The sequence below is a fragment of the Epinephelus lanceolatus genome, chromosome 12 (genome assembly GCF_041903045.1).
Source record: "Epinephelus lanceolatus isolate andai-2023 chromosome 12, ASM4190304v1, whole genome shotgun sequence".
In the NCBI taxonomy this organism is placed as follows: Eukaryota; Metazoa; Chordata; class Actinopteri; order Perciformes; family Serranidae; genus Epinephelus; species Epinephelus lanceolatus.
Window position 1 is genome coordinate 28,513,528 of NC_135745.1, and position 27,264 is coordinate 28,540,791.

The 27,264-nt window shown below is 43.7% G+C and overlaps 2 protein-coding genes across 8 annotated transcripts in view; both read right to left on the reverse strand.

The window, feature by feature from the left end:
- The window catches only part of LOC117271554 (uncharacterized), a 34,103-nt gene extending 21,792 nt beyond the window's left edge, over positions 1–12,311 (reverse strand). The window contains exons 1-2 of one of the 2 annotated variants that reach the window (XM_033649809.2): positions 12,112–12,311; positions 10,838–11,157 (exon numbers count right to left, since the gene is read on the reverse strand). In XM_033649809.2, coding sequence (XP_033505700.2) covers positions 10,838–10,955 — 118 coding nt within the window. In that variant the 5' untranslated portion in view covers positions 10,956–11,157; positions 12,112–12,311. Of the gene's footprint in view, positions 1–10,837; positions 11,683–12,111 lie in introns of those variants that run through there. The other variant, XM_078173209.1, reaches the window with a different exon arrangement.
- Positions 12,312–20,720: 8,409 nt separating this feature from the next.
- Positions 20,721–27,264, reverse strand: part of st3gal3b (ST3 beta-galactoside alpha-2,3-sialyltransferase 3b) — an 89,148-nt gene continuing 82,604 nt past the window's right edge. For all 6 annotated transcript variants that reach the window (XM_033650363.2, XM_033650362.2, XM_033650367.2 and 3 more), the window contains one exon: positions 20,721–25,722. In XM_033650363.2, the coding sequence (XP_033506254.1) occupies positions 25,633–25,722 (90 nt within the window). In that variant the 3' untranslated portion in view covers positions 20,721–25,632. The remainder of the gene's footprint in view (positions 25,723–27,264) is intronic.

Sequence of the window (27,264 nt, forward strand, 5' to 3'; positions counted from 1 at the left end):
AAGATACATCTTGGATATTACAGTGATTATATGAAGAGGTCGAGCAGGGATAACTAGCCACAGATTAAGGAGAACAATACCTCTTTCAAGCTTTGGCTGTAGGGTTTAACAGTACATCCTGGACCTCATTAGAAGTACCTATTAGAGATAAACTTATTGGTTTCCTAATGATAAACCAGAGTGATCAGTGATTTACTCCACTGACCCTGCAGCCTTCTCTCCACACCAAAGAGAAACGTGTCTAATGGTTCTTCAGTGGGATAAATGAAGCGCTTTTAGTGGAGAACAATGTGTTTGAAGTGTAGCAGTTCTGGATTAACGCCCTCACACGTGCAGGTTCAAGTTGCCAAAAGGTGCTGCGGAGAGTTACTGCAGGTCATCAAAGCGCCGGGATCAGCAGGTCGCAACAAGCTCGATAAAATACGAGTTTCCACAGGGCATGAAAGTGTTGTCTGTGACCAGCGCGTTAACCTGGAGCTGCAGCTCTGATGGCATTATTAGGGCAGAGAGAGGGAGAGAAAGATCTGCTGTCATCGTCTCAGCCACCAAAGCCACCTGGCTCTACAAGAGAAAACACGTTCTCACTGTGAAGCTGCTCGAGACAAACCCCAAAGAGCTGAGGCTGTAATGGAGCTCACAGCAGAGGAAATTAACTGAAATATAACAGCGATATCCAGGTATTTGGAAACTAAATGAAGTCCTGGAATTATTTTGATTTAGCTGCTCAGATATCTCAGACACTCCCCTGATGTTTCCTGTTACCTGGTTTCAGATTAGCAAGTCAAACCCCACCTTTTGTGTTCACACATCTCTGTTCCTCTACATGCCTTACTAATCACTACTTGTTTGGTGAATTTGCTATATAACAACAGTTGCTGTTGTTGGTAGGCACTCTGTCAACTCCTGCCAGGAACTCTGGTTTCCCTCTAATCATCAATCTGTCAATAACAGCTCATTTAGAGAAAAGGAAAACTGAACTATAATCATTCCTCCAACTGTGCGTGACTTTTCCTGGCTCGGAGACACCCAGTAACCTGAAATAATTTACAAGATATGTGCATTAGCTTGTTGTGACACCATCTCCACGCATAAAGACTAATGTGTACTGTGTGTGTTACAGCATGAGCAGCTGTGGTTAAAGCATAATTTATTTTACTCCAAGATGTTTTCTCTGTGTTTCCTGCCCGGAGACAACAGATGTAAATTAGTTTATGGCTAAATCTGGTACAATTGTCCCTGTAAAACAAACAAATATAAAGACAAAAAGGCCCCATGGGACAAGAAACACTAGCTGTCAGATTAATCCGATGGCTTTTACCAAACTAACAGTTTAGCCAGATTATTTAAAACACTTTATTTGGAGGTAAAGCCGTAAGTGTGTCACCCCTGAACTGGGACTAATATCCATTATTGCACATGAAAACTGTGAGCAGAAAACTATCGGACAGTTTGTGTGATCATTTCAATGTCCGCCTTTATTTCCTCTTTTAAATACGATAAAATTAGCTAGCTTCAGGATTTGGTTTAAAGCTGCATGAATCAATATTTTTCACCAAGGATCAAATATGTGTAATAGGAAAGTGGGTGTTCACAAAGACAAACTCTCTAAGAATTATCACTCGACTGTGGTTCCCTCCAGCTCCACTGAGCATTTTAGCATCTTTAAGCTCATTATTTTGGTTTTAGGGGCCATAAGTTTACTGCTTTACTTCACTCTCAATGCTCTCATCAGCTTTCAGACAGACAAAGCAACAAGCTGGTGAACACAGTGGAGCAGTTAGCTGCTAAAGAGTCAGATATTTCCTTCACCACGTGTGTGATGTAATCGGGTTCTTCTTGTCCAATTTTTATGACTTTAACTATTATTGCAGTCACTGTGGCTGTTCATGTGTCAGCCGAAATGTTGTTGTAGTAACGTAAAAAGTGTCACCAGACAAGAGGAGCTACATTTGAAGCACCATACGCAAACATACAAGTCACTGAATCCTCCACAACATGTTCCTGCAAATGTTTCAAAATAAAAGCCTTTTTTGAAAATGAAGGGATTCTTTCAACTGAAGTTATAAGGGGCTTTAAATTTGAAACTGATACAGGAAGTGTTGAGTTTGAAATGATGGCGCAATGCAATACCTTTATCAAGGCAAACGAGAGCAGATAAAAAGTAAAAGTACAAAAATACAGAGGTCAATAATAAATAACAGCCCGTTTATAATGTAGTCTGTTTAAAATGAAGCTGGTAGCCTCTGCAGTTGTGGTAAGTAAAAGCCACTATTTTTTCAAATTTTCTTACTTTATGTCCGTCTCCATTATGAAGAAGTAACATTGTTTGCTAGCTTGAAGCTAATGGCAGTGCTCACCGGGTTGCTAAAGTGCCTCTGCTGTTTCACGCCATAATTTTCCCTCGTTACTCTGTTGTGGTAACGTCCCTAGAGGACATATCAAAAACCCCTGTGGTGTTGTTGTCGTCGTACACTTGTCCACGGCAGCAGATCGCTCTGTGTTTCTACTGGTCAAAGTGACGGCTGTGACGGGAGCGGTCGTGAACAACAAAGAGAAAATCAAACATGTTAGACTTTCTGCTGGAACGCTGTGAGGCGTCCCAGACATGGTGTTCGTTGTTTTCTACTATGACACACTACACAAGGTGAAACAATGGATTATCGTGTACGACACTCTTTGTCATTGACGATCCACACCGACACTGTACGTAGCTGCGTCAGGATATATCGGGGTGATATTGTGTAGTGTGAACCAGGCATTAGCCTTTAGTTAGGACTTTTAGTTAGCTTTCAGTAAGACACTGTAGCAACTAGAATTCAGCCAAAGCAAACTCTAGCGTCGGAGGTCTAATCTCGGACCGTAGTGACTCCCCACCAGCAGGACTAGCAACTTATTTTTGCTAGTTAGACCAAGTGCTGCCGCTGCCAACCAGCCCCCTGTAACCGCCGACGGTGGGGTCTCAGGGGGGACAACCAAAAAACTACATCAGCAGTCAAGAGCTTCCAGGAACCAACCCAAGTGCAGGAATAAATGTCGTTATTGTACATTTCTGCAAACCAAAGATATGTAACATTTGTACATTATTATGTAGCGGACATGTTGACACTACACTTCTTTATATTTCAGCAACACTGTGGCTAATGATTGGTTTTGTTTAGGCACAAAGAACACTTGGTTAGGATTAGGAAATGATAATGTTTTGCTTAAAATACACAGTTTTGGTGCCACAATTATGGCTGGAAATGTTTCAGACTGTCTCACTGAAAAAAAAAAAAAACAGTATGTAGAAGCCATGAATTAATTACCTCCGCCAAGGAGGTTATGTTTTCGCCGGCATTGGTCTGTTTGTCTGTTTTTTGTTTGTCTGTCTGTTTGTCTGCAAAATAACTCAAAAAGTTATGAATGGATTTTGATGAAATTTTCAGAAAACGTGGATAATGGGACAAGGAGCAGATGATAAGATTTTGGTGGTGATCGGTTGAAGCAAAGTGGATAAAATAATAAATAAAGTCTATGGTCAGCAGCAATTAAGATGGTGAAAATAGCACCATCTGATGGCCGGAAAGCACGTCTTGTTCTACTTGCTAAATATTGTTGTAATTCTAAAGTTGAAATTAATGTTCTGTGTTGGAAAAAAGAAAGTGAAAAATACAAAAAAACATATTCTGTGTTGGTACAAAATAAAAACGAAATAAATACACCACAGTGTCTCCATGGTGAAGGCATATATAACCTAATAATGATAGTGATGCAAATAACCTAATTGTGATGCAGGCTGCAAAATCTGATGCAGAGAGGGAGGGAATATCACTTACTTGGTGGAGGTCTGCAATCTCTGAGTGCTTTTCTAGTTTAGAAAGGAATTGATTTTGTAGTAAGATAAGTAAGATAAGTAACATTAGTAAGATTTAAGATTTGAGTCGCCGTATTTTTTATTGAGTGCACATTCTTTGTTTGCTGTGATCATTTTGATTATAAGTTTGTGCAAGTTATAATAAGCTGATTCCTTCCTCATAAATTTATTTAATTATTTTTTGGAACTCAGCAGATCTTTTGTTGGCATGTCAGACAAGTTAACCAGACCGAGCCTCAGCCTCTAGGTGAGTTTGTTTCCTGTTGTCACTGCGGAGTGTGTTTCAACAGTGTTGTGGTTAATGTGTGGTTATGTTGAGAGACACCATTTGGTTGTGGTTTGGAAAAGATCATGTTTTGGCTTAAAATACCTGATTCTGGCTCTACAGTCAGCCCTGGAAATGATGCTGTTTGTTGGTCTTGAACAGTGGTCTGCAGCTTGGCAGCCATCTCACCTATGTGTCACACCATCCACCTCCCAATAAGTCAGCGCACACACATATAATCTGAGCTATGTCACTTCAGAAACACTGTGTACAAAATGTGCACATGTAATGTATCATGGCAGAAATGGACGATGCCAACATTTTCTTCTGGGCTGCAAGTACGGTAAGGACGCAGAATTTTCCACATCAGCTCTAACTTCCATGATGTACAGCAGCATCTACAAGATTAAGTGAGCAGGGTCACTGGAAAGTTTGGCTAATGTGCAGTTAGCACTAATTAGTCACATAGAAACCCACAATGCAACAGACTTATAAGCACCTTGTGACCCAATCAGGTACATTAGACTGGACGGCATCATCTGCAGCGCTGGGCCCTGTTTTCCCATGAGTCCTGAGATAGAGAAGACAGCCTCCTGATGCGACACATCTGTGTCCTCACCGTCTCGCTCTTCCTGACTTTGTTTCTCGCTAAGGCCGTTTCCCAGTGTCCCTGACCCTAATAACCCAAATTCCTGCCTGATTAAGTTGGTTTTAAAAGGGAGCCACACAGAGAGCGGTTGGGTGAGCCTCACCTTAAATGGGAACACATTTTAGCCGCTTTGGAGTGATGATCAGAGGGTAGGATTTCACTTTCCGGTGTTTGTGAGGACAACTGCGCTTAAAAGGCCGCAAAGAGGACAGAGGGAAAGAAAGGACAGGGATGAGGAGGAAAAGATAGAAAACACACACACACGCACACAGAACCCCTCACCTCTCATACACAACCACACACTGAAATCCCCTCTCCCACCCTCACAACCTTTTCTTGCTCCCATCTCATGTTGTTATTTCTCCAAATTAAGCCCACACTGAGTCGAGGGTAGCACTCAGAAACGTGGCCATCTGTGACACACACACACACACACACACACACACACACACACACACTGGTCATTATTAGTGTGTCTTGTGGGCGAACCAGCGCTCTCCAAAGTGTTTCCGTGTCGCCCGCTCGCGCCCCAGACAGACTGGGTTTAATGACCTGGCCTGATAGTTCAAAGCAGCCCTCAGACGCTATGATTAATGAATCTGACCTGCTAATTTCAGAAGAATACAGCTTATTGTATTTAAAAAAAAAAAACCTGCTCTCACAGACACACACACTGCGCTGGGCTAGTTAACATTCTTCTGTATTTTGAGGCAAAAAGTTGTTTTAAGGAGGGAGATTTTACGATAACGACAGGAGTTCACTTTACGTTTCATCAGCGGCTCCAAAAGTATTAAATGCCGCTTTGTTCTAAATAATTTAAGCCGTTTGAACTTGAAGAAGCCAAAAATGCTCCACAACAACAAAACAATTCAAGATCAGAGACAGGAATAATTCCCTCGGCGTCCTTGCATGAGATTGTCCACTATACGCCGCAGAAAGCAAGGACCCAGAAAACATAAGAAGCATGGGAAGCATTTGTCTGAAGGAATACATCTAACAAATTGAAATTCCTTTTTGTCAGATCATGCCTCCTTCAATTTGCCCTGAAGGAATCACTGTGGTTGGCTGCATACTCTAAGCACTTCCAGATTGAAGCTGCCCTGTGGCACTTTGGGTTGCATAATCAATCTCTCTCACTGCACTCTCTCCATTAGCGCTGGGACAAAACAACCAGAGTAACGTTACACACTGAGGCTGAGACGCAGCTGAGGACTGCTGGGCTCCCCGTGCACACGTCCATCTTCTAATGATAGATTTCCACTAATCGAAGAGATCGTGCCCTCCTTCACCTGGTGAATATTTCACTGCATTTAATGTTTCTACAGAACGAGCAAAACGCTTGAATCTGTTGTTCGTAGATTTGAAACCTGTGACTGTGTTTGTGCAACTGAGCAATCCATGCATTTAGACTTTTGCATTACGATCCCCTCCAGCTGTTTGTGTCTTTATTGTTTTCTCGTGGCTGCTTTTTACAGAACAATTAAAGTTATATTACAAGATTTATGGCTTTAACTGATTTTTATTATGTCTGGTAACAACCTATAAAGTGCTGTGAGACTGACTGATCCTGAAAATATACAACACAACACATCATCAGATCAAGAAATCAAGATTTATAGTCAACTTGGTCATCAGGGGAAAAAATAAAGGCAACTTGATGAACTGAACAAAACTGAAAGTATCCTGTAATGTCTGCAGATTTTTAAGAAATATAATGAAGTTGACAACATATCATTAAGTGCTCTTAAAATCTCTTAATTGACAAACTGGATGAACGAGTCCAGATTCAAGTTGAGTTACAGTATATGAAGAGTTCACCTTCACTGCACATGCGCATTTTGTTCTCGCTTTCTTTTTTTAAAGACTCATGTAGAAAAAAGAAGAGAGAGTTGATTACAACAAGTAAGGTGCTTTTGGATTTGCTGAGCAGGGGCGTAGGTTTTGTTTCAACACTTAGGGGGGCGGCAGAGGAGATATCTGCACACCAATACAACTGGGCTGGACGGCCACAAAAAAGGTTCAAAGGCAAAAAAAATGGGCCGTCCGCACACAAAATGAAGGGTGCTCAAAGCGCAAAAAATAAAAAGTGAATAAAAACAGCAGCAAACGTTTCAGTCCTTGACTTTCATCAGTGCACTGGGGGGAATCATATGAAACTGGGGATTTGGGGTCCTCTCCAAGGAAAATTTGAGCATCAAACACCTTGCTATTTTTTCCTTTTCTGCATCAGCTCATGTCTTTAACTTTGTCAAAATAAAAGTCCTCTACTAGATTTATGTTTTAATTGGAAGGGACAAATACGCGTGTTCTAAATATTGAGGGGAACATGTCCCCTGAGTCCCCCCCGCCAAAATCTATGTCCATATTGCAAAGTCAACAATATTCGTAAAGTTTGAGTAAAGCAGAAATTGTATTCAAGACATAGGTGAAGTTTTCTTGTGCTAGCTGCCTAACAATGAATACTAAGTGTATTTAGAAGGCAGGCAAATTTAGAAACAAAACTAATTTACAGTAATTGATCAATGTCTTTTTAACTACAGCTGATTTAATACAAATATACAGTATTGTAGGTATAGTATAGTATATTTACGTTTAGTTTAGGGATGCATGATAATGGATTTTCTGCCGATATCCAATATGCTGACAAATAACGTATTTGGTCGATACCTGAAACCGATATCAATATATCCACTGTTTTCCCATCTAATTTTAGTGATCATCAAGTCTCTCCTGTAGTGGAATTAACATCTTATTATACATGCATACTCTTATCGAGATGACCCACCAGCAGATGGAGACATGAAATACAATGCTTTTCAATATATGTAATATTCATTCATTGTGCAAAATAAGAAAAAGCATGTTGGCTGACTCTGATAGTGCATTTAAAGCCGCTATCTGCTGAGCCTGATGACGTGCCAGTGCCATCATGCATCCTTAGTTTAGCTGCTCAGACGTCACTAAATAAAATTTAAAAATAACAGTTGGTAAGTGGGGAGTGAACGTTAAGGGGGTACTTTTATATTTGGGGAGTGCTTGTTTTTTTTCTGAATATAGTTAAAATGTTTCTTTTGATTTAGTTACAAATTGTCCATAAAACAGAAATGCTAATTATGGGTGAAGCTGTTGTGTTCTTAGCCAAACTAAAGCCAGGGCATGGGGACAAACTTAAGAAATATCTAATCTTGAAAATTTGCCTTCTCAAAGACCTCCTTTACAGCTTGCACTACAATACGTTTTGGTTGAGCGGATTGCAATCGGAGTGTTTGACTACATGAAGGTGCAGGTGTAAATGCACCCAAAAGGCACAGAGGAAACTTGATCCGGTTGGCCAGACCACCTCTGGTGTTCGTCAGGGATGCATTGTGACCATAGAGAACGCAACTGCATTTTCAATCCACATATAAGAACCACGTGGGCAGAAATACATAATCACACGAGGTAGCACCCAGCCAGTAAGCGAGCTACGCTGCTAGCAAGAAAGCTGATAGAAGAATAGAGTCAAGACAAGACTAAGTGTCTGCTTACAATTTGGTCAAATGACAAATGCATATAAGCAACCAAGCGATTTATGGAGCAATGGCACAGCAAATGGTGGAGAATGGCTACAGTCATTTGGTTGTTTGAGCTGTGCAGAGCAATCAGATCTCAGTGTGGGTGCTGGAGACACATTAACACCAGGTGTAAATAAATGCATTTTAATTCAAGGTGTAAAGGGGGTCAAGATTAAGAAATCGAGGCGTTAAAGTGAAAGTGGTTGAAGGAAGACAAAGTCAGCAGATAGAGACTGTTTGGTTCCTCTTTATCTCTCTTTAGATGATTTACTGAGCTCTGTAACTAACGTAATTTGTTGTTCCTTTCTACATTTTTTCCCATTTCATCCCCCCTTGGTTGCAGGGTGAGGTATATTATGTTTTTCTTGGCAAATTTGATGGGAGAGATGCAATCTGTAGGAGTTGCATTCACTAAAAATGTGAGATTTTATCCTCAATATGTCTCAGAGTCTTTAATGAAATACATAAAAGTAATATTTGAAGTATCAGGCTCTGAAACTGAGAGCTTAGTGAGTAATATAGAGCCCTGGACGAGGAAGACAAACAGCATGTTTACAGCCACAGTGGCTCCGAACATATTTATGAGGATGCTTCTATATGAAAGAGTGGTACTAACGATAACTTACTTTGTCGTTTTAAGTGTTCGACTGGCTCTTCGTGAGTCTGACTGGTACCACAGAAACAGCTCGAGAGCAAGAAAGAGTTAAACCCATAACACCAACAAACGGCACGCTAGCTCTCATAAAGCCGCATGCCAGTTAAAACAAACCAGACCACACATCAGGAGGCTGCTGGTAAAGAGAACTCGACCAGCCCCGCTGTACCTGACCCACGGCGGGGCCGCTGACCCCGTGACCTTTGACCGGAGGAAGTGAAAGCTGTGGCGGCGTGACGGGGGAGTGCGAGATGCCTGAAGCTGAGGCGACACTCTCATGTTCAGCCTGAGAACAAACTGCCAACTTTTGAGCGACATGAGTAAAGAAAAACAAGATTGTTTCACGACATGTTTTCGCACATTTTACAGGCGTATAGAGGAGGGCGCCTGCTGGGGATGTGTGACATGTCTCAGGTGATGCCAAAGCTCTCACACAGATTCAACTACACTACAGCCAGAGGCGATCCTGGACTGTGGGAGGCTCCAGGCAAAGAAGCCCATGGAGGCCCCCTGCCTTTTGCTTTGACATTAAATCCTCCGCCATCGTTTTGTCGATCAACTCTCTTTAGTCTTGTCACGTGATAAGTGAAATCTGACTCCTGCTACTCTGTGCTGCACAAAAGACTTTCAGTTTATAATTGGAGCAACTGTCGTCCGACTAAGTATTGATAGAAAAAGCAAAATGGTGGTGGAGGCGGTGGGCATGTAATGTAATCAGTGTACTGCTGTGGCAAGCCTAATTCATCATTGTCCTCGGAAAATGTGCCAACGTCGTGCCATCAGGAGCCCCAAACATTTGCCTAATGACGAAACCCCTGACAACAGCTTTGAGATGCGAAGAGGAGACGAGAGAAAAAGAGAAAAAGCAAGACTCAGCCCTGAACATCAGAGGCCTCCCGTCCTCCAACTGAGCCTCGTCTGCATGCATGAGTGACATTGTATGTACATGACTCAGTGAGTCAGTAGGCCATTGAGTCAGAGAGTAAGTATGAAAGTTCACTGACGCATCGGGCAGCTTCTTAAACATCTTTGAGAGGACAAATTGCACATTATGGGACGGAAAGTACCGCAAACTGAAGCTGTGAGAGTGCTGAAGATGAAAAAAAAAATCCACAGTTGAGATTGTGTTCATGTTCACGAGGCTGAAGCAATCATGTGAAACTGAAAAGAAATGTGCTTGACTTGCAGCACGTCAAAACACCTGAAGCTTAAAAGGCTCGCTCTGCCACTGATCCCCTCAGATTGAGGGACTGGAGAGGAGGGAAATGGATGCAGCTGTGTGTGTGTGTGTGAGAGAGAAAGACCAGTGCTTTGATATTTAGATTTGCAGCCCACCACAGAAGAGGGTCACACTGGAAGACTTCCTGACTGCCACTGTTTCCTCCTCATCCATAAGAACACACACACACACACACACACACACACTTTAACTTCACAGCCACTTTGATTTATATTTTTCCACAATTCAGAGTCACCTCCTGGCACCTTGTAAACACGTCAGACCATAAATCATAAAACTTCACTTACATAAAAACGCAGAGAACAAAACACCTCCATCATCCTCCTCCCAGACTGCACTTCACAAACGCTCCCAAAAAACACTTAATTACGAGTCTAAAACAGTGAATACGGGTCAGAGTGACCCTCAGAGTCAGAGGAGCCTAAAACAGCTGGCAGGTGCGTGCAGGCAGCTCAGCAAAAAGCCGCTTATGTGAAAAGAAATCAAACATCAAACAGTGTTGTCACAGCAAACACGAGGACAAGGGCGCAGGTCTGCTTTGACAACATCCAACAATATTCTTCTAAATGGCATTGTCTTAAATCCCCACATAGACTTTAAAGAATCTGAATGGCGCCTTACCAGCTGCCCTGTGCGCATTCTGCTCCAAGCGCGCACCGGAGAGGAGAGGAGAGCCGCGGCTTCTTCCACGCAGGGCGCAGCTCATGTTTTCGGCTATCCATACAGTGCGATGCGTCATGTTTTACACCTTACTGTCACGGGTTGTGAGTGCTCGGAGCAGGCTGTGTCCACTGATGCTGAAGCAAACATGAAGAATCCATCTAAAGCGGTTCTGCTTCAACGCGAGAGGCGCCTCCTCCCTCGTTTTTTTTACGCGGGTCAAAATCCCTTTTTCTCTGGTCGGGTCTCCTGTCACGGCTTCTTGGGAGAGTCTCAGCACCCTGGAGAGGAGACAGAGAGGGTGGATGGTGATTATAGAGTGTTAACCTGCGGGATAAAGTCGTTTTATTTATATTATATCAAGTTTTAGAGTGAGTCTTAAAGTTTGTGTGACATATTCCAACTGGATGAGGTAGTTTCGCACTTTTTAGGACACATTTTTCAACAAATTCAGATGCGTCTTTGTGGAAAAATCCTGACACATAAATGGAAATAAGTGAAGTTATCTCACGCGTTTTCAGTTTTTAAAGAAATGTGTATTTTAAGAAAGAATACGAGACCAAATGACTTGTTAAGATTGACATTTTGCAGACGGGAGCCTATCCAGGTCAGGGAAAATAAACTTTACAGCTGACTGAAGCACGCAGGGCACAGCCTATATAAAACCTAATGAGGTAGAAGTTTGTTTGCGGTGACATAAACACTCCAACACGGCGACGGAGAGAGAAGGACGCAAAGTCAAAACAGTCAGAAGTGTAAAAAATGTTCGTCCTCAATCTGCTACTCGTGCTGTCTCCGCGCTGACTCACGTCCAACCATCGTTTAATGAAATGAAGCCAGTTTTTCAGGCACGGCTCCCCTTCTCCTTACCTGTTCAGTCTTGCCTCCAAATAGATCGCATACTTAATGAGTAAATAACACTGCGGGAGAAATTCTCACAACATGTTCTGCGTCACTTTAGAGTGAAGTCAAGGTCGATAAAAGGTCCAAGGAGAGACTGCGCGGTCCCTTCATTTAGGACGAAATCACAGGAAAGTCTTGTTTCCTTCTTCTCTTACGTGTCACCTGGTCTTAAGCGGGTTTGAATGTAAAGTTCAACCTGAAAAATCGCAGCTCTGTCGCTCAAAATGTATTTTTTAACCATGAAAAGTCCATGCGTCACGTCTTTACGCAGCTACAGTCCGCGTCTCCAATCAAGCGCTTCTCTGTTTTTCTCCTGTTTTAAACTCTCTTACTTTGGACTCAGGTATCCAGTTATCAGGGACTGTGCCGCTCCGGTGTCTTCTCAGGAGTCTACTACACAGCTACTACACAATGTCTACAATGCCCCGCAGGACTGGAGGCTATGCGTAAAAACAGCGCGCCGCTCCGCCTGTCAGAGGCTCTGTGAAACCGGAGCGCGGTGGCCGCTCCACAAAGTGCTGTGATTTTTCTTCCCCATCCACATAGCTCGGATGTCTTTTTGTTCCTGCGCTGGGAGGAGGGAGGGAGGGGAGTGATTGTCACACAGGACGGTCATGGAGCGTTTTCTGGAAAAGTGTTCCAAGTGGAAGAATCCTTCCCTTCAGTGTTTGCACTCCCGGATTCATAAATGTCGAGCGTTTCACTATATTCCACACACAGACAGTGCAGGCATGGATGGATTATGAGACAATGGGCCCCTGGGCACAGACATGTAAGAGGCCCCCCACCCTTCCTACATAGGAGCAGGACACCCAGACTGAAATAGATACAAAACCACTACAAAAGAAGCAGCTGTGTCTCTTTGTGGCCAATTTGTATCTCTTTGCAATTGTTTTGTGTCTCTGTGTCATCGTTTATTCTGCCTGTGTGGTTATTTTGAGACAAGTCGCAGTCGTTTGGCATCTATTTGTGGTCATTTATTGTCTCTTGGTTGTTGTGTGTTGCTTTATTGATCAACTTTCCAACAAAAGTTTAGTTTAGTTTTTCTCAGTTGCTGTGGTAAAAAGTGAAACTCTCAAAACTACTTGTTCAACCTCCACATCGCGAGGGCATACCGTTAAGTTTCATTTCCACCCAGTCTCACTCAAAAGCCATCGAAATCCGGCACTTAGGCAATGACTTGTGGCGTCAGACACCTACGGAAAAAAGGCGTCCTACCTCAGCATGATACGTGGCTGGCTGCCGTTATAGTTTAACTAGCGCCTAGCGGCATCAGAGGGAAACATGGTGGAACAAGGACGAAAGTTAAGGTAGCAAAAGTCTTAGAGGGGCGGGTGGGAGTGGTGGTGGATGCATGTAAGACAATGCATGTAACAGGCAGATCTTGACACGGTGTCCCAGAACAACAACAACCAACCATGTTTAAACTCCTAATTTTGTAGTTTTTTCTTTGTGCAGTGCAGTGCTGTGAAATGATCTCGTCTTTTTCTTTTCTGTATCACAATGTCATGGTCTGTCGACAAGTTACAGAACAAACAGTAAAAGCTTAAATGTGAATCTTGTGTAATTTCTTGCAATCAATCTCCAACATACAATAATGTTTAACTTCATACTGTTGTACTTGATATTTCCCATGACATCAAAACATGGCTAAACATTTTGACTGTCTTGTTGTCTTGTGGTTCAAGGATTTGTCATTCAGATGGCACTGACATGTTGTGGATTTACATATTTACTTTGAGAGATAAACTAAGGATTTTGAATGAGTTACAGGCTGAAAAATGAAGCCAACGCGGAATTGGCAAAAACTGCAATTCCTCTAATGGCCACTTGAGGCTGGCTCGAACCAGTTTACATTTTATTAAGACTTAAAGTTACGCATATTTAATGGAAGGGACGCTTTAGGTGACAGGCTGTCTGTGAGCCGTCACCACAGTCTACATGTCAGATCTACCGCTCACTCCTCCACAGCTCCACCCTCTCATCCAAATGGTCACTTCTGGCTCCAAAAACCAAGATAGTGACAGCTGAAATGCCAAACTGAAGGCTTCAAAACGAGAGTCCACAAACAAAATGGTGACAGTAGCTACGTCCATTATTTTATACAGCCTATAGTTTTTGCCGGTCATCCATTGTTGGGTGCTGTTTGTACTAATTGTTTTGAGAAATTCACTGTTTTGCAAATGTTAAGGATGATTCAAGGAATGTAACAAAGCGACTGAGAACAAGCGCTCCTGTGCAGTATCTGCAGCCATGTACGTGCATGCATCAACGAGCACACAACCTCAAAAAACAGCTGACAATAGTCATGGTGATGCCTCCCTGCAACAACCGGTCAATGAGTGATGAAAGGGGATGTGGCAATCCATTTAGAAGTGATGCGCTTTTTTGTTTTAGGCCACTACAACTGCACCCTTGTTGGCACGAACACAAACACACACACACATTTGACCTCCATGCCAACTTTCAGCCTTGCAAAAATATGGCCGCCAAAGGGTGGTGACATTTTTGTGGATCCACCGACCAACTGACCAACAGAGCGGCTGGCTGCAGCTAAAAGCTGTAACAGAAGCTTTGGCCCAGGGGCCCACTGACCCCTTGTGCACATGCATGATTGATTGCACGCACCTGTAGGCCACACACACACACACACACTCATGCATGTGTGCCACCCTGCTTCATGTTTGTCCAGTAAGACCTGCCCTGACCTCTCCACCAGACTGTGTCACCAGTTGTCAGGTCTGAACGATGGGCAGGAGACTCCTCTGATGCCCCCTGCTCGCTGCATCACAAACCACACACTTTTCACCAGCGCAGCTCCTGGCCACTCTCCACCCCTCCACCTTGCAGATTTGTCCCGTTCTCTCCTGCCACCCTGCTCCACCCACCCACCCTTCGGTGCACGGAAAGGCCCTCCAGCTGAGGCACTCCCTGCAGGGCAAACACTGAGGCCCGCCGAGCACAAAGGCTGGGTAAACAGCTCCTTAGCTTTCCTCTCCGGGCCCACTCTCCGCGCAGAGGCAGAGACAAATGCAGGGAGGATCCCTGGTCTCTGCCACGGCGCTATTAATAGTAGCAACCAACAAGGCAACAATGCACACAGCTGAGGTGCATGACATGCAGGAATGTACCGTCAGATAATAAGGATGAGCCCAATAACAACAGGAGGGAAAAGAAACCGGCCAGGCTCATAAAAATCTAATATTTGTAAGATTCAAGATGAGTGAAAGATGTAAAACTTTCATTACCCCGAACAAACCTTTTTTTCACTCGTTAAACACACATTACCACACACATCAAAGTGACCACGCTGCCAAAAAATGCCAGTCCTCCTCTTCAAAAGATCAGATAATAACCTCATAAAAATGTCCTCAATAAAATGAATCACTGTGTAAAAGGTAAGTCAGCAGAGTTTCAGCAGACGGCACCGCACTGCAACCAGAGTCACAAATTTAAGAAGTGTGTGTGCTATTCAGAAGTGTGTCTACATCATCCATCATGGTGAGCAGTGGCGATGAACTTGTTCGGTATTGTGAGAGGGATTTGCAGCGTGACACTGTTTGTACATCCACAGTTAAACCCCGTGCAAGCAAAACACACACACATCTTCAGCACACACACACACAGGTTCAGCTGCAGGAACATGATGGCGGTGCTGGAATTTTTCATTTCCTTGTAAGAATATAAAACTGAATTTATGAGAACATTTTTCAACAAGATTTTCTGATTTTTATCATTTGTTTGTGTCTGGCGAAAGTCAGTTCTCTCCTGGATGTACACAGCTGTTTCCATGGATACGGGGTGCTGGTTTGGGCCTCTGGAGCTGCTGTGTCCATCCAAGTTCAGGACTGGATCGGGGAGAGGGTGGGTGGTTTGGATTTTGGGTAGTGATGCTGAAGGGAGAGGGAAAGCGACTGCTCCAGATGTGACGGACAGTTTGAGGGTATTTTAAATTCCCTCCAAGGTTTCTCCGGTTTCTCCTGGAGGCACAGGTCACAGGTCCTTCCTTTCCGTCTCTTCTGCGCTCTCCCATCCAAAAGGTGCCTCTGTTTTCTTGGGCCTGTTCCAGCTTTGAAAGTTTGTTTTCACTTTGCAAGTGGGAACTCCCCTCGTCCAGCACACTGTCCAAAGCCCTCAGGCCACATCTGTAAAACACAGCCAAATCTGTGGGACAAAGTCGCACTGTAGCTGCAAGAGCAAAACAGCGAGCTCCGTAACAACGTGTTTCCACATTAGCCCCAACGAATGAATGAAGCGCAGATAAATCTGCAGTGATTTACATTTCATCAGAGCATTTCAAAGCCGCGTTCCTGCAGGCGTCCCCCAGATTTGTTGTCCCACTGTTCAAACAAACAAATCATAAAGCAAAGTGTCGGCACACAGCTTGATTAGAGGCGTTATTATGTGGATAGATGGAGGGTGAGCAGAGTACACAACAGAGAGCTACAACACTGTTGAAACTTCAGTGTGTCACTCTGGCTTCAATCTTATCTCAAGGAAATACAGCTGAATGATAAGGTGAATAATCAAAAATCAATTAGAGTCAATTCTGACAGTCAGTGAATCATTTAAGTGTGTATTACGCAATAAGACTAAGTGCCGACAGTCATCGTGGCTCCATGAGGCTGATCTGAGTCACAGGAGTGCCTCAGGCTAAATGCTAACATCAGCATGCCAACATACTCACAAAAGAGTGCCGCAGGAATGAAGCACTCTGTGCTACTGTTGTGCTACTGTGATGGTACTATAGTGTTTACTGTTTTTACTATATCAGTTTAGCGTCTTAGCATGCTAACATTTGCTGGCTAAAACAGAACACACTGTACAGCTGAGGCTGATGAGAATGTCAGTAGTATTTTTGTTATAAACAACAGCACTGGATCAATTTAGATCCTGACCTGGTGGCAGCACAAGATGAAAAGTGAAGATGTTTCTTCCAAAATCTTTGGTGACGCTACAGTAAAAGTCTCAGGCTCGCTGGATTTAGCTTCCTCAATGTGAAGTGTGTCTGGTTGGCAAAATAATCAGTTTAAGAGCTGTTATGAAGCCTTTGGTCAGGAGATGGAATTTGCCTGTCCGTCTGTCCGCCCGCCCGCCCGCTTACCTGGGGCTGGTACGCGGGGCAGCATGCCGAGCAAAGCACCCCAGACGTCCCTCTCCCCAGCAACACTTTCTAGCTCCTCCTGGAGGACTCCAAGGTGTTCCCAGGCCGGATGAGATATGTAATCCCTCCAGCTTGTTCTGGGTCTACCCCGGGGCCTCCTACCATTGGGACGTGCCCAGAACACCTCTAATGGGAGGAGGTATTCTGATCAGAAGCCCGAACCACCTCAACTGACCCCTTTCGATGCGAAGGAGCAGCGGCTCTACTCCGAGCTCCCTCTGGATGTCCGAACTCCTCACCCTATCTCTAAGGCTGAGCCCAGCCACCCCACGGTGGAAACTCATGTTCAATTATCACTTTCTTTGTAAATCACCACAGGGTCCATTTAGTTGCAAACTTCATCTGCTGAGGAAGCTCATGTTATATGATCAAAATGCTCCAGAGAAGCAACTACCAGAGTCAAGACCTTTAAATCTCAGACGAGAAGCCTTTAAAGTAAAATCTGAATATCTACAATTTCATGACAACTGGGCAAACTGTATCTGCTGATGAAGATCATGCGATAGGACTGAAAGCTCCAAAATAGCTACTAAATGGACCTTATGGTTATATTATTTTAGTCAACCCAAGATTTTAAGAGTTTTGATTATTGGTTGAGACTAGTTGAAGACGTTATCCTTGGGTTCTGGGAATTTTTACTTAACATTTTGACTGTTAAGATTGATTAAACAAACAATTGACAGATCAAGCTATGATGAAAATAAAACAAAAAAAGAACTCCTCGGCCATTTAATTAGATACACCTGTTCAACTGTTTGTTAATGCATATAGCCAATAAGTCAATCATGTAGCAGTAACTCAATGAATTTAGGCATGTAGACATGTTCAAGACGACCTGCTTAAGTTCAAACTGAGCATCAGAATGGTGATTTAAGTGACTTTGAACATGGCATGGTTGTTCGTGCCAGAAAATGCTGGTCTACTGGGATTTTCACGCACAACCATCTCTCAGGTTTACAGAGGATGGTCCGAAAGAGAGAAAATATCCAGTCGAAAATGCCTTGTTGATGCCAGAGTTCAGAGGAGAATGGCCAGAGTGGTTCAAGATGATAGAAAGGCAACAGTAACTCAAATAACCACTGGTTACAACCAAGGTCTGCAGAAGACCATCTCTGAACCAACAACACGTCCAACCTTGAAGCAGATGGGCTACAGCAGCAGAAGACCACACCAGGTGCCACTCCTGTCAGCCAACAACAGGAAACTGAGGCTACAGTTCACACAGGCTCACCAAAACTGGACAATAGAAGATTGGAAAAACGTTGCCTGGTCTGATGAGTCTGGATTTCTGCTGCCACATTCAGATGGTAGGGTCAGAATTTGGCGTCATGGATCCATCCTGCCTTGTATCAACAGTTCAGGCTGCTGGTGGTGGTGTAATGGTGTGGGGGATATTTTCTTGGCACACTTTGGGCCCCTTAGTACCAACTGAGCATGGTTTAAACATCACAGCCTACCTGAGTATTGTTGCTGCCCGTGTCCATCCCTTTATGACCACAGTGTACCCATCTTCTGATGGCTACTTCCAGCAGGATAATGCACCATGTCACAAAGCTCAGATCATCTCAAACTGGTTTCTTGAACATGACAATGAGTTCACTGTACTCCAATGGCCTCCACAGTCACCAGATCTCAGTCCAACAGAGCACCTTTGGGATGTGGCGGAATAGGAGTCAAAAAATCTGCAGCAACTGTGTGATGCTATCATGTCAATATGGACCAAAATCTTGGAGGAATGTTTCCAGCTCCTTGCTGAATCTGTGCCACCAAGAATTAACGCAGCTCTGAAGGCAAAAGGGGTCCAACCTGGTACGAGCAAGGTGTACCTAAAAGTGGCCAGTGAGTGTATATGAATATAGTAAGTTAGCTGCAGACAGCAAACGTTGTCAGGTGGCTAAACATAAATATAGTATTAACATTACTGAGCACAATGTTGCCAGAGCCCTTCAGGACTGCAACTGTGACAACATTTATTTTATCTTATTGCTGTTTTGAGGACGAGGTGTTGCGAAATGCGCTCTGCTGAAATTAAATGAAAATATATTTGTACTTTCTCCTCCTGGTACGTCATCCTAAAGGCCACAGAGCTGACTGGGAAGTGTTTCTAGCTTACAGATGTTTCTGGGTTGCTTCTTGCCTTCGAGCACATGTTAGTGCGTTTCCATCGCAGCGGGGCAGACAAACAATCAGAAAAACTAGAAACACAGTCCTGCCATCTTTTAACAATTCAGTGTCATCTTTGAAATGTTTTGTCTTTCTGAAACTATATATTTATTGATATTTACTAGAAGTGAGCAGAGAATTACAAGTTGGCAGGACAGCAAGAAACACTTCAGTGACACAGGTGCACGGCAGCCCTCTATATGAGTCACATCCACAGACAAAGGTAAACTGACAGGATGTGGGACAGCGTGTAAAGAAGGGAATGTTGTTTTCCTTCATCTCAGCTGACCCGACATTAAGTAAACACAGAGGGGAAAATGGGTGCTTGAATGGGTGTTTTCTCTCCCCGTTCCAACTCTTTTTACGAGCAGTTTAAATTTCAGGCCCCAGAGGTCGTGGCCCCTCCGTTCCAATCCTACTGAGAGGAGGTGGGGCGGGGAACCTGTCGCCGAGAATAAAAGGCCCGTCGGCTGAAGAGGTGCAGGCGTGCTCATACCCCTCTCCGCCGGACAAACAGGAACGACCGCCTCCAGCCGGCCGGCCCAGTCAGCTGCCTCGGGGAGATCCCAGGTGGCAAATATCCTCCTGCTGCAGGGGGAGAGCATTCGATCCGACCCTGTGGAGGTCAGGAAATCTGTTGAGTCAGAGTGGCCAGAGCGAGGTGGTTTTGGTGACCGGCGAGGCGTGACATGTGGGGGCCGAAAGTTTCTGGCACCCCATTAACAGCAGGATGGGACGGTCCAGCGGCGCTTTAAGGGCCCTCAGCGTCTTGTCCTCTTTCACCTCACACACATACTGACTTGCAGCAGCCACAGCTGGACAGCCTGCTCTCGCTCCTTCTGAGAAATGCTCCCCTGCTTTATGGTGATGTTGTGGTGTGTGAAAGTGAGTGAGAGATTCACGGCTGCAGCTGAATCGCCCGTGTGTTTATTGTGTGCGAGCAACAGGTCTCAAATGAGTCCCTCGTGGCTACAGCAATGAAACAAGATCTCTCTCAAAGTTGAGCAGGTGACAAGAAAGAAATACACGGCGCAGGGATGGGAACAGACGGCGAAATGGAAAGAATGAGGGCAAAGGAGCGGGTGAGGGGAGAAAAAGCGAGTCAGAGAAGGACACGGAGTGCGACAGACATAAACACACAAGAGAAAAGCGGAGAGTACATTAGGGAGGAAGTCCGGTGGATGGAGGATTGAAAAATGATTTCCTCCAGCTCTGCAGGTAGGAGATACAGAGTACAGAGCAGGAGAGGAAATCCCCTTTTCCACACTCCTCCGTTCCATCTCTTCTTCATCTTCACTGCGAGCTTCCTGCAGTTCATAACCCCTGAAACAGACTAATGGACACACAGACAGTATAATACCTGAAGCATGCTGCAAAACATGAGGCCTCCCTCAACTGTATGTGGCAGCGAAGGCCACACTGCGCTTTGAAAAGCCATCTGCGAAGACGTTCAGGCCGCCTGCTGTCACACTCTGACAAAAGCAAGGATGAAAAGCCCTGCCTGTCTGTTGAGATAAAACAGAGACTATAAATACATCAAAAATATTTACTATACATACTGAAAATTCACAGTGTACAGAAATATGTATGTACAAAAAAATGCACACAGACAAATTTCCATTACAAACTTATTTATTGAGTTGCAGAAAGCCATTTATAACTGTATATAAAAAACAAACAGTAACACTTTGATCACTTTGACTTCCTTCTGATGGTGGTGGAATTAAAAAAAAAAAAAAATCATAAATATGATCAATGATAAAAGCGAATACATTCTGCTTTAACATGAACAGGTTATGAAGAAGAGGCGATTTGGGTCCAATCCATTTGAACTCCTCCAGCATGCGTAAAAATTCAAAACCTAGAAGAAGAAAAAGAAAAAAAAAAACAGAAGAAGAAACTCCAACTGAGGGTCTGCTTAGTCTCAAAGCTTTAAAGACCATACTGGTGGCTTGGTGTGTTTTAGCCTGCTGACTACACTTATTTTACTTTATTAATGACCAAATCATACAAGGAGACTTTTAGATTGATTTTCTGTGTTTCAACAGCAACTGGTTTCAAATGATTTCAGTACGCTTTAATCTAACCCCTTTGTTATCCATAACCTGTGACAGTCTCCTTTATTTTTTTGTCGAGTCACATTATAGTGACATGGCCCTGCGGCAGTCAGAAGGGACCAAACTCTCCCTGCATTCAAGGAACATTCAAGCATTACAGAGGGACTCCAGTGATTTGGCATTGCACATCCATAAAAGTAAGGGGCCTCACAGGAGACGGATCAAAAAAGAAATCAAAATCGTAGCAGCAGAGAGCAAAGATATCCTGACTTTTAGTCCCTGTACGAGTCAAGCTTCAAAAAACACACCAGATCCCACATTATCTCAGACTCCAGAGCCAACTGTTCTCACAGGCTGAGGGGTTCTCCTCCTGACCATAGACTGTATGTAAGGATGCGTTTCTATATCTCACTGTACAAAAATTAAGCCAAAATATCCTGGATATAAGCACTGCCATCCTGTGCTAGCGACGTCATTTGGAGCTAGAGACTGCGCTTTTGTAGTCTAGGGTGTAATGAAGGCTGGGACACGATCTTTGACCCCATGGAAGCTATGGGGTATGACACATTTAATTGGAGCTGTGATGTTGGAGAGTTACAATATCAGGGGTTCAATATCAGCCAAGTTTCCCTTTACACGTCGTGTATTAATGATATACGTTTTTTCTCTGTTCCAAAACCAAAATCAAACCGAATCAAACTGAAAAGTGTAGGGTTAGCTAGCTAGCTACTAAAGATATAGCCTACTGAACACATGCTGCTTTTGCTTTTTAATGATTATAACAGTGAAACAAAGATCGACCCTGCTGTACAGGAGCCAGTGAAGGGAAGCAGGGAAACTTTGCTGATATCCAACCAGCTGTGTGTCATCACAGGCTACAGATCACAGCGTAAAAGTGATTCCTGCCCTTCCAATGGTGGAGGTCCAGGTGTGGGGATGAAGCCAAACACTGTTCATCTGCACACACTGTGATGCCACACAGCTGGTTCGATATCAGCAAAGTTTCCCTTTATCTTCACTGTCTTGTGTGGCGATCAGCAGTGATGTGGTGGTTCACTTTTACACTGTGATCTATAGCCTATAGTTCGGCTTTAGCTTCTAACTATCTTTGTCTTTTTAACCTGTTGTTGCTGCTGAGTCAGTTTGACATCCTGGATATATCCTTCAAACACAGACTGTAGACCCCTCTGTCTGCTTCTCTCTGGAATCACTGTTTCATTTTTTCCAAAAATATTATCATATTTCTCCAGGGAGTGCCATTAGCTACAGTGTGGGCTCCATGCTTACTACTAACATCACAAAGGGGTGGGGCTTAGCAGAAGGTCAATTATCCCCATGTTCTATGATAGAGCGCAGCTTTTGTTTTAACTCGACACTATGACTTGTACTTTTAATCTCCTTGGTAGTGATCAGGAAGTGTAGTTGTGAAACTGAGTTCTTATCCATACGTTTGTCTGACTCAACTGCGAGCAGCACCATTGATTGCTAGGACACCAATCAGTACACACAGCTGTCAATCATGACATCATGCCCCTTTTTATAGTATCAAATAACGAATTAAAACCAGACCAGAAAAACATACTCAGTGTGAAACCATCTTTAGGAAAATTTATTTAAAACGTACTTCGATTGGCTCATTGGGTGGGGTTTACAACCTGTGCTGTACCTGAGATGTTATGGCTTCATTTTTGGGGAGCTATCATATCGTCCATCTTTACATACAACCAGTGCTCCTGATGGGTAAACTGAACTTCATGTGTCAAATTGGTGGAGAGTGCCCCTGAAATAATAAGCTGCCGAAAACCATAGTATTGATGAGCAATATAGCAGGACGTATCAAGAAGTGAATTTGATTATTTCTCGCACTGTAACAGCTGCCGTTCAGCAGCCAGCATTTAAAGTTTTGGGCTAAAACACACAAAACAACCAGTATGGGGCTTCAGGTCTTCCCCAGCTGTATATAATGGATATATACAGCACAGATATGAAATGGACTGGTCCCAAATCACAGAAATGAGATGTGACCTGTCCTGACCTGGAGCTGTGCGTACACACTGGATCAGCTGCGGTTACTTTCCCGCGTCAAACTCCTCACTACAGTTTCCAGGTGATGAGGTGTAAGGCACTGAGAGCGCCTCATGATAGTGCAATGGTCAGCTGTACCTTCGCTCTCACGAAAACTCCCAAACGGGGCCTAGTTTCCAAATAAGTGATCTATTCCTTCAAACCCGGTGGAGCCGTTCTGAAGGGACTGGGTAGGACACGCTGCTGCTGCACGATCCCAATGGTGTTTGTAAGAACTAATCAGGAACAAGCGATGGAGCGATGTAACAGATGCAACAGCAGCAGCGTCCTGAGCTCGACTAATGGAGGTGAAGCTGCATGTGTACAATGTACAGGAATATATGCACTTCTAAAAGAAGTAGAAACAGAAAACAGATGAAAATCTCATTGAATTGCTGTTTGACATTTATCTGTGAAACAAAACCCTGCTTTGGTGAAGCAGTATTTAAACGCACCATCACTATATAAAGATGATTATCGCATTCATTTGATAAAATGACAAAAAGGAAAACAGATTTTGACATTCTCACATTGTTTTGTTGAACGGGGAGCAGAAGAAGAAGGGAAAGGTTTGATTGTGTAATACTGAACACTCTCTATGTTCATGCAGTGTTGAAATACGAGAATACTGAGAAGTGTGTGGCAGAACCTTCATCTGCAAAGTGCAAAGGCCTGATCAGCACGTTAATTTGAGATTGAGCAGTTATTACCTCATAGATCCTCTCAATTTAAAGGAATTTGGGATTATATGTCCACTGTTAACACGAGCTGCGTAAAGCACAGAAATAAAGGGATGCTGTCTAACAACATTTTATTACTGAATCCACTGATGAGTCTGGTTTTTATTTGGCTTAAACACAACACTGCTTCTGCCACAAACTTGAAAGATAATGCAGTCTCTGAGGAAGCACATGGCGGTGAAATCGAGGGAAAAAAAAAAAAAAAAAAAAAAATTAAAACACAAACTCAGAAAGCAGGCCTGCCTGTGACCAAAACGTCGGGACTCAGCAACAAGAAAAAATAAATAATTAAAATTAACCTAAAAACAAAAATATATATATTTATATTCTACAATCCGAGATTCCACCATTTACTGAAGAACAAGAAACTCTGCAGCAACGGGAGGTTGGAGGAGGGACATACAGAGTCTGCTCTCTTTGACCAGGGCAGGACACGTTACTGTATGTCTGATGAAGATGATGAAGACAGTACCGTGACGTGAAGGAGCCGAGAGGAAGAGGGATTTACAAAGAGACAAAGAGGTGGAAGAGAGATGCAGTGTCCAGATGTGACTTTTGGGCTCACCTGCCAGAGCTGAGAAAGTAATTTTAGACGGACCAAAATAATTAACATATATTTTTCCTGACAAGTGCTTCACTGCTGTTTAGTGTAGAGAATCTTAGAGAGCTTATTTTATCTTTTTTAATGACCTGATGTAAGCCGCCACATGGGGATAACACACACAGCCGCTCTGTGTAGAGCCGGCTTAACAAGCAGAAAGAGCCGCTTTATAGATACAAAGACTTTACAGAGAAAACTGCAAGAACTGAAGTCTGTATTTTACTAAAGCACTCGACTGTGAGTGTCTCAAAGTGACACCAGTCTGTGTGGCAGGTGACCCTCGCTGATTTATCTACCGTCATCTGGCTCAGCAAGTGTTAATTTTGGACCCTGGACAGGCAGTAAAAACGTGAATGAATGAATGGACACATGGCGGGTGGGGATGGGGGGAGGGTGGGGTTGGGGTCAGGAGGGGGTGCTGCTGCAGCTTGTTAAAAAGCACAGTAAAAATCTTTGATATTTACACTGAGGAAAGTGAATACATTCAGGCAGCAAAAGGAGGAGGACGGCCTCTCCCCTGTACGAGGTACGTTTGGCACTGCTAATACTCAACCCATCCCCACACATGCTCTCCGCTACAGTCCTCGTTTCGTTCCTTTCTCTCCTGTCCCGTCGTCAAGTCAGCCAGTGAGTCAAGCTAAATCCTGACGTCTGAACGTCAACGTGTCACCTCTGCTCTGTACGATTCGTTCATGTGAAACTCCGAGGGTTGAAGTGGTAAACGCTGAAGCGCAGAGCCGGCAGAGCTTTCCTGCGACTGTCTCTAGGTGAGACAGGAACCGGGCAGATCCAGTCCTCCCCGTGTCCACCCCCCCTCCGCTCCCTGCTTCAATCAGCAGGAGTCTTTGGTTCAGAAGGCACATGTGTGCATCTCCCCACAGAAACCCTCCTGTGTCTGTTTTTATTTTCTTTTAAATAATCTCCTTTGATATGAAAAACCCAGACAGTGATCAGGGCCACCCGGGTTCTAAGGGTTCGTTCTCCCAGAGTCGATCCATTTCTCAGTTTCCTGTTTCGTAGTCCTTTGGGAAAGGCAGAAGGAGACTGTGGGTGTGGGTGTAAACTCAGATACCGTTGGTCAGGTCTGTGATGATGTTGGCCTTTACCAGCTTGCGGAGGAACTCCTTCTCCTTGGATATGTTGTGTGTCCATGACTGTGGGAGAATCAGAGGAAACAACAAATTCAGGATGACACGAAAAATAACCAGTGATCATTGTGAGAATACTTCTATATGCACCGAGGCCTGTCGGTTTCAGACTTTCCTATTCCCAGTGTCTATACGTGTGGGTGTTCATGTGTGCATATATATGAGTAAAGCCACACTGGGTCAGCTTTCCTCCCTGCTGTGCTATGAGGATTCAATCCAGTGGGCCGATGTGTAACCAGAGCCGATGGTTCCTGTGCGGTGCTTTGGGATGCAGAGACTGAGAAACGGCCAGAGAGCAAATGAAGGAGGCAAAGGGTGGAGGAAGAAACGTACAGGAGGGAATAAGAGGGAGAAAAAAAGAGGAGAGCTACAGGAGGTTGGGCCCTGCAGCTGCCTCTGAGTCTATCCTGCTGGTTCAAGACTCTCCTACGGCCTGTCTGGGTCGGACCTCCTACCTATGTGATGGGTCACAGCAGGACCAAAAGGAACAATAAGCTACAATTTTATTGGAGATTAACATAAGGCTGTGATGTCCGAAGCCAGACTGAAATCTATTTCTGCTGTCAAAAATCATGTTTAAATAATAAATCTGAAGAACATTTAAAGAAAAAAAAAAAAAAAAGGATTTCAAAATGCATCAAAACGTAGCCCCCAAGCCTCGGGGATGGCAGGCTGGTGTTTGTTGTTTGGTTGACAGCTGAGCTGGTAGAGGCCCAGAGACTCGTCCAAAAATTGAGTGCTGGTAAATATAGCTTACAAGTCAAGGACAGAAAGTGTTTTGTTAGCAGACTAAGGACGGGCACCACTTAACATCCAAACTGTGCGATGTTGACATTTGCAGGTAAATGTTTACTCTGTTCAATATGGTACATCTGGCTCGCTAATTAGCTTGTCAGCCTGTAAACTGACATTAGGAGTGTAGCTTTGCCCTGGTGGATTTGTTTGGTTGACAGCAAGATAAGGCGCAACACCAGACGTGTCCTTGTTTGTAGGAGGAGAAGGAGGCATTAGCTGGAGAGCTTATGTGGTTTGTGGTTCTCAGCCTATTGCTCTTTTTGTGTTGTGTCACGGCTGCTGTCTGGCTGTTAGTTGAAGACATCATAAGCACAATGATGGAACACTGATGATAAAATACTTGCTGCAAATAAGTTTAAAATGAAACGGCAAGACAGATATCTAAGAAAAAACAGTAGAATTACTGTCTCACAGTTGTATGCCTCCGCTAACCCAAGTTGCAGTTGCATTTAACATCCAAGATAAGTGTCACTAATTCAGGATCTGACCAAATGTCTCTCCTTGTATTACTTAAATATGATGTTGAGTAATGGTCAGGAAAGTGTTTGTGTCACATTATGATGTCACAGTGACGTTGACCTTTGACCTTTAAGCTATATAATGTCATCACTTCATCTTGTTATCATATTAGACATTTATTTGAAATTTTGTCATAGTTACTGCATGAATTGCAGTATAGCAAAATACATGTTTTGTGAGGTCAAAGTGCCCTTGACCTTTGACCTTCAACCATCAAATTCTTATCAGTTCATT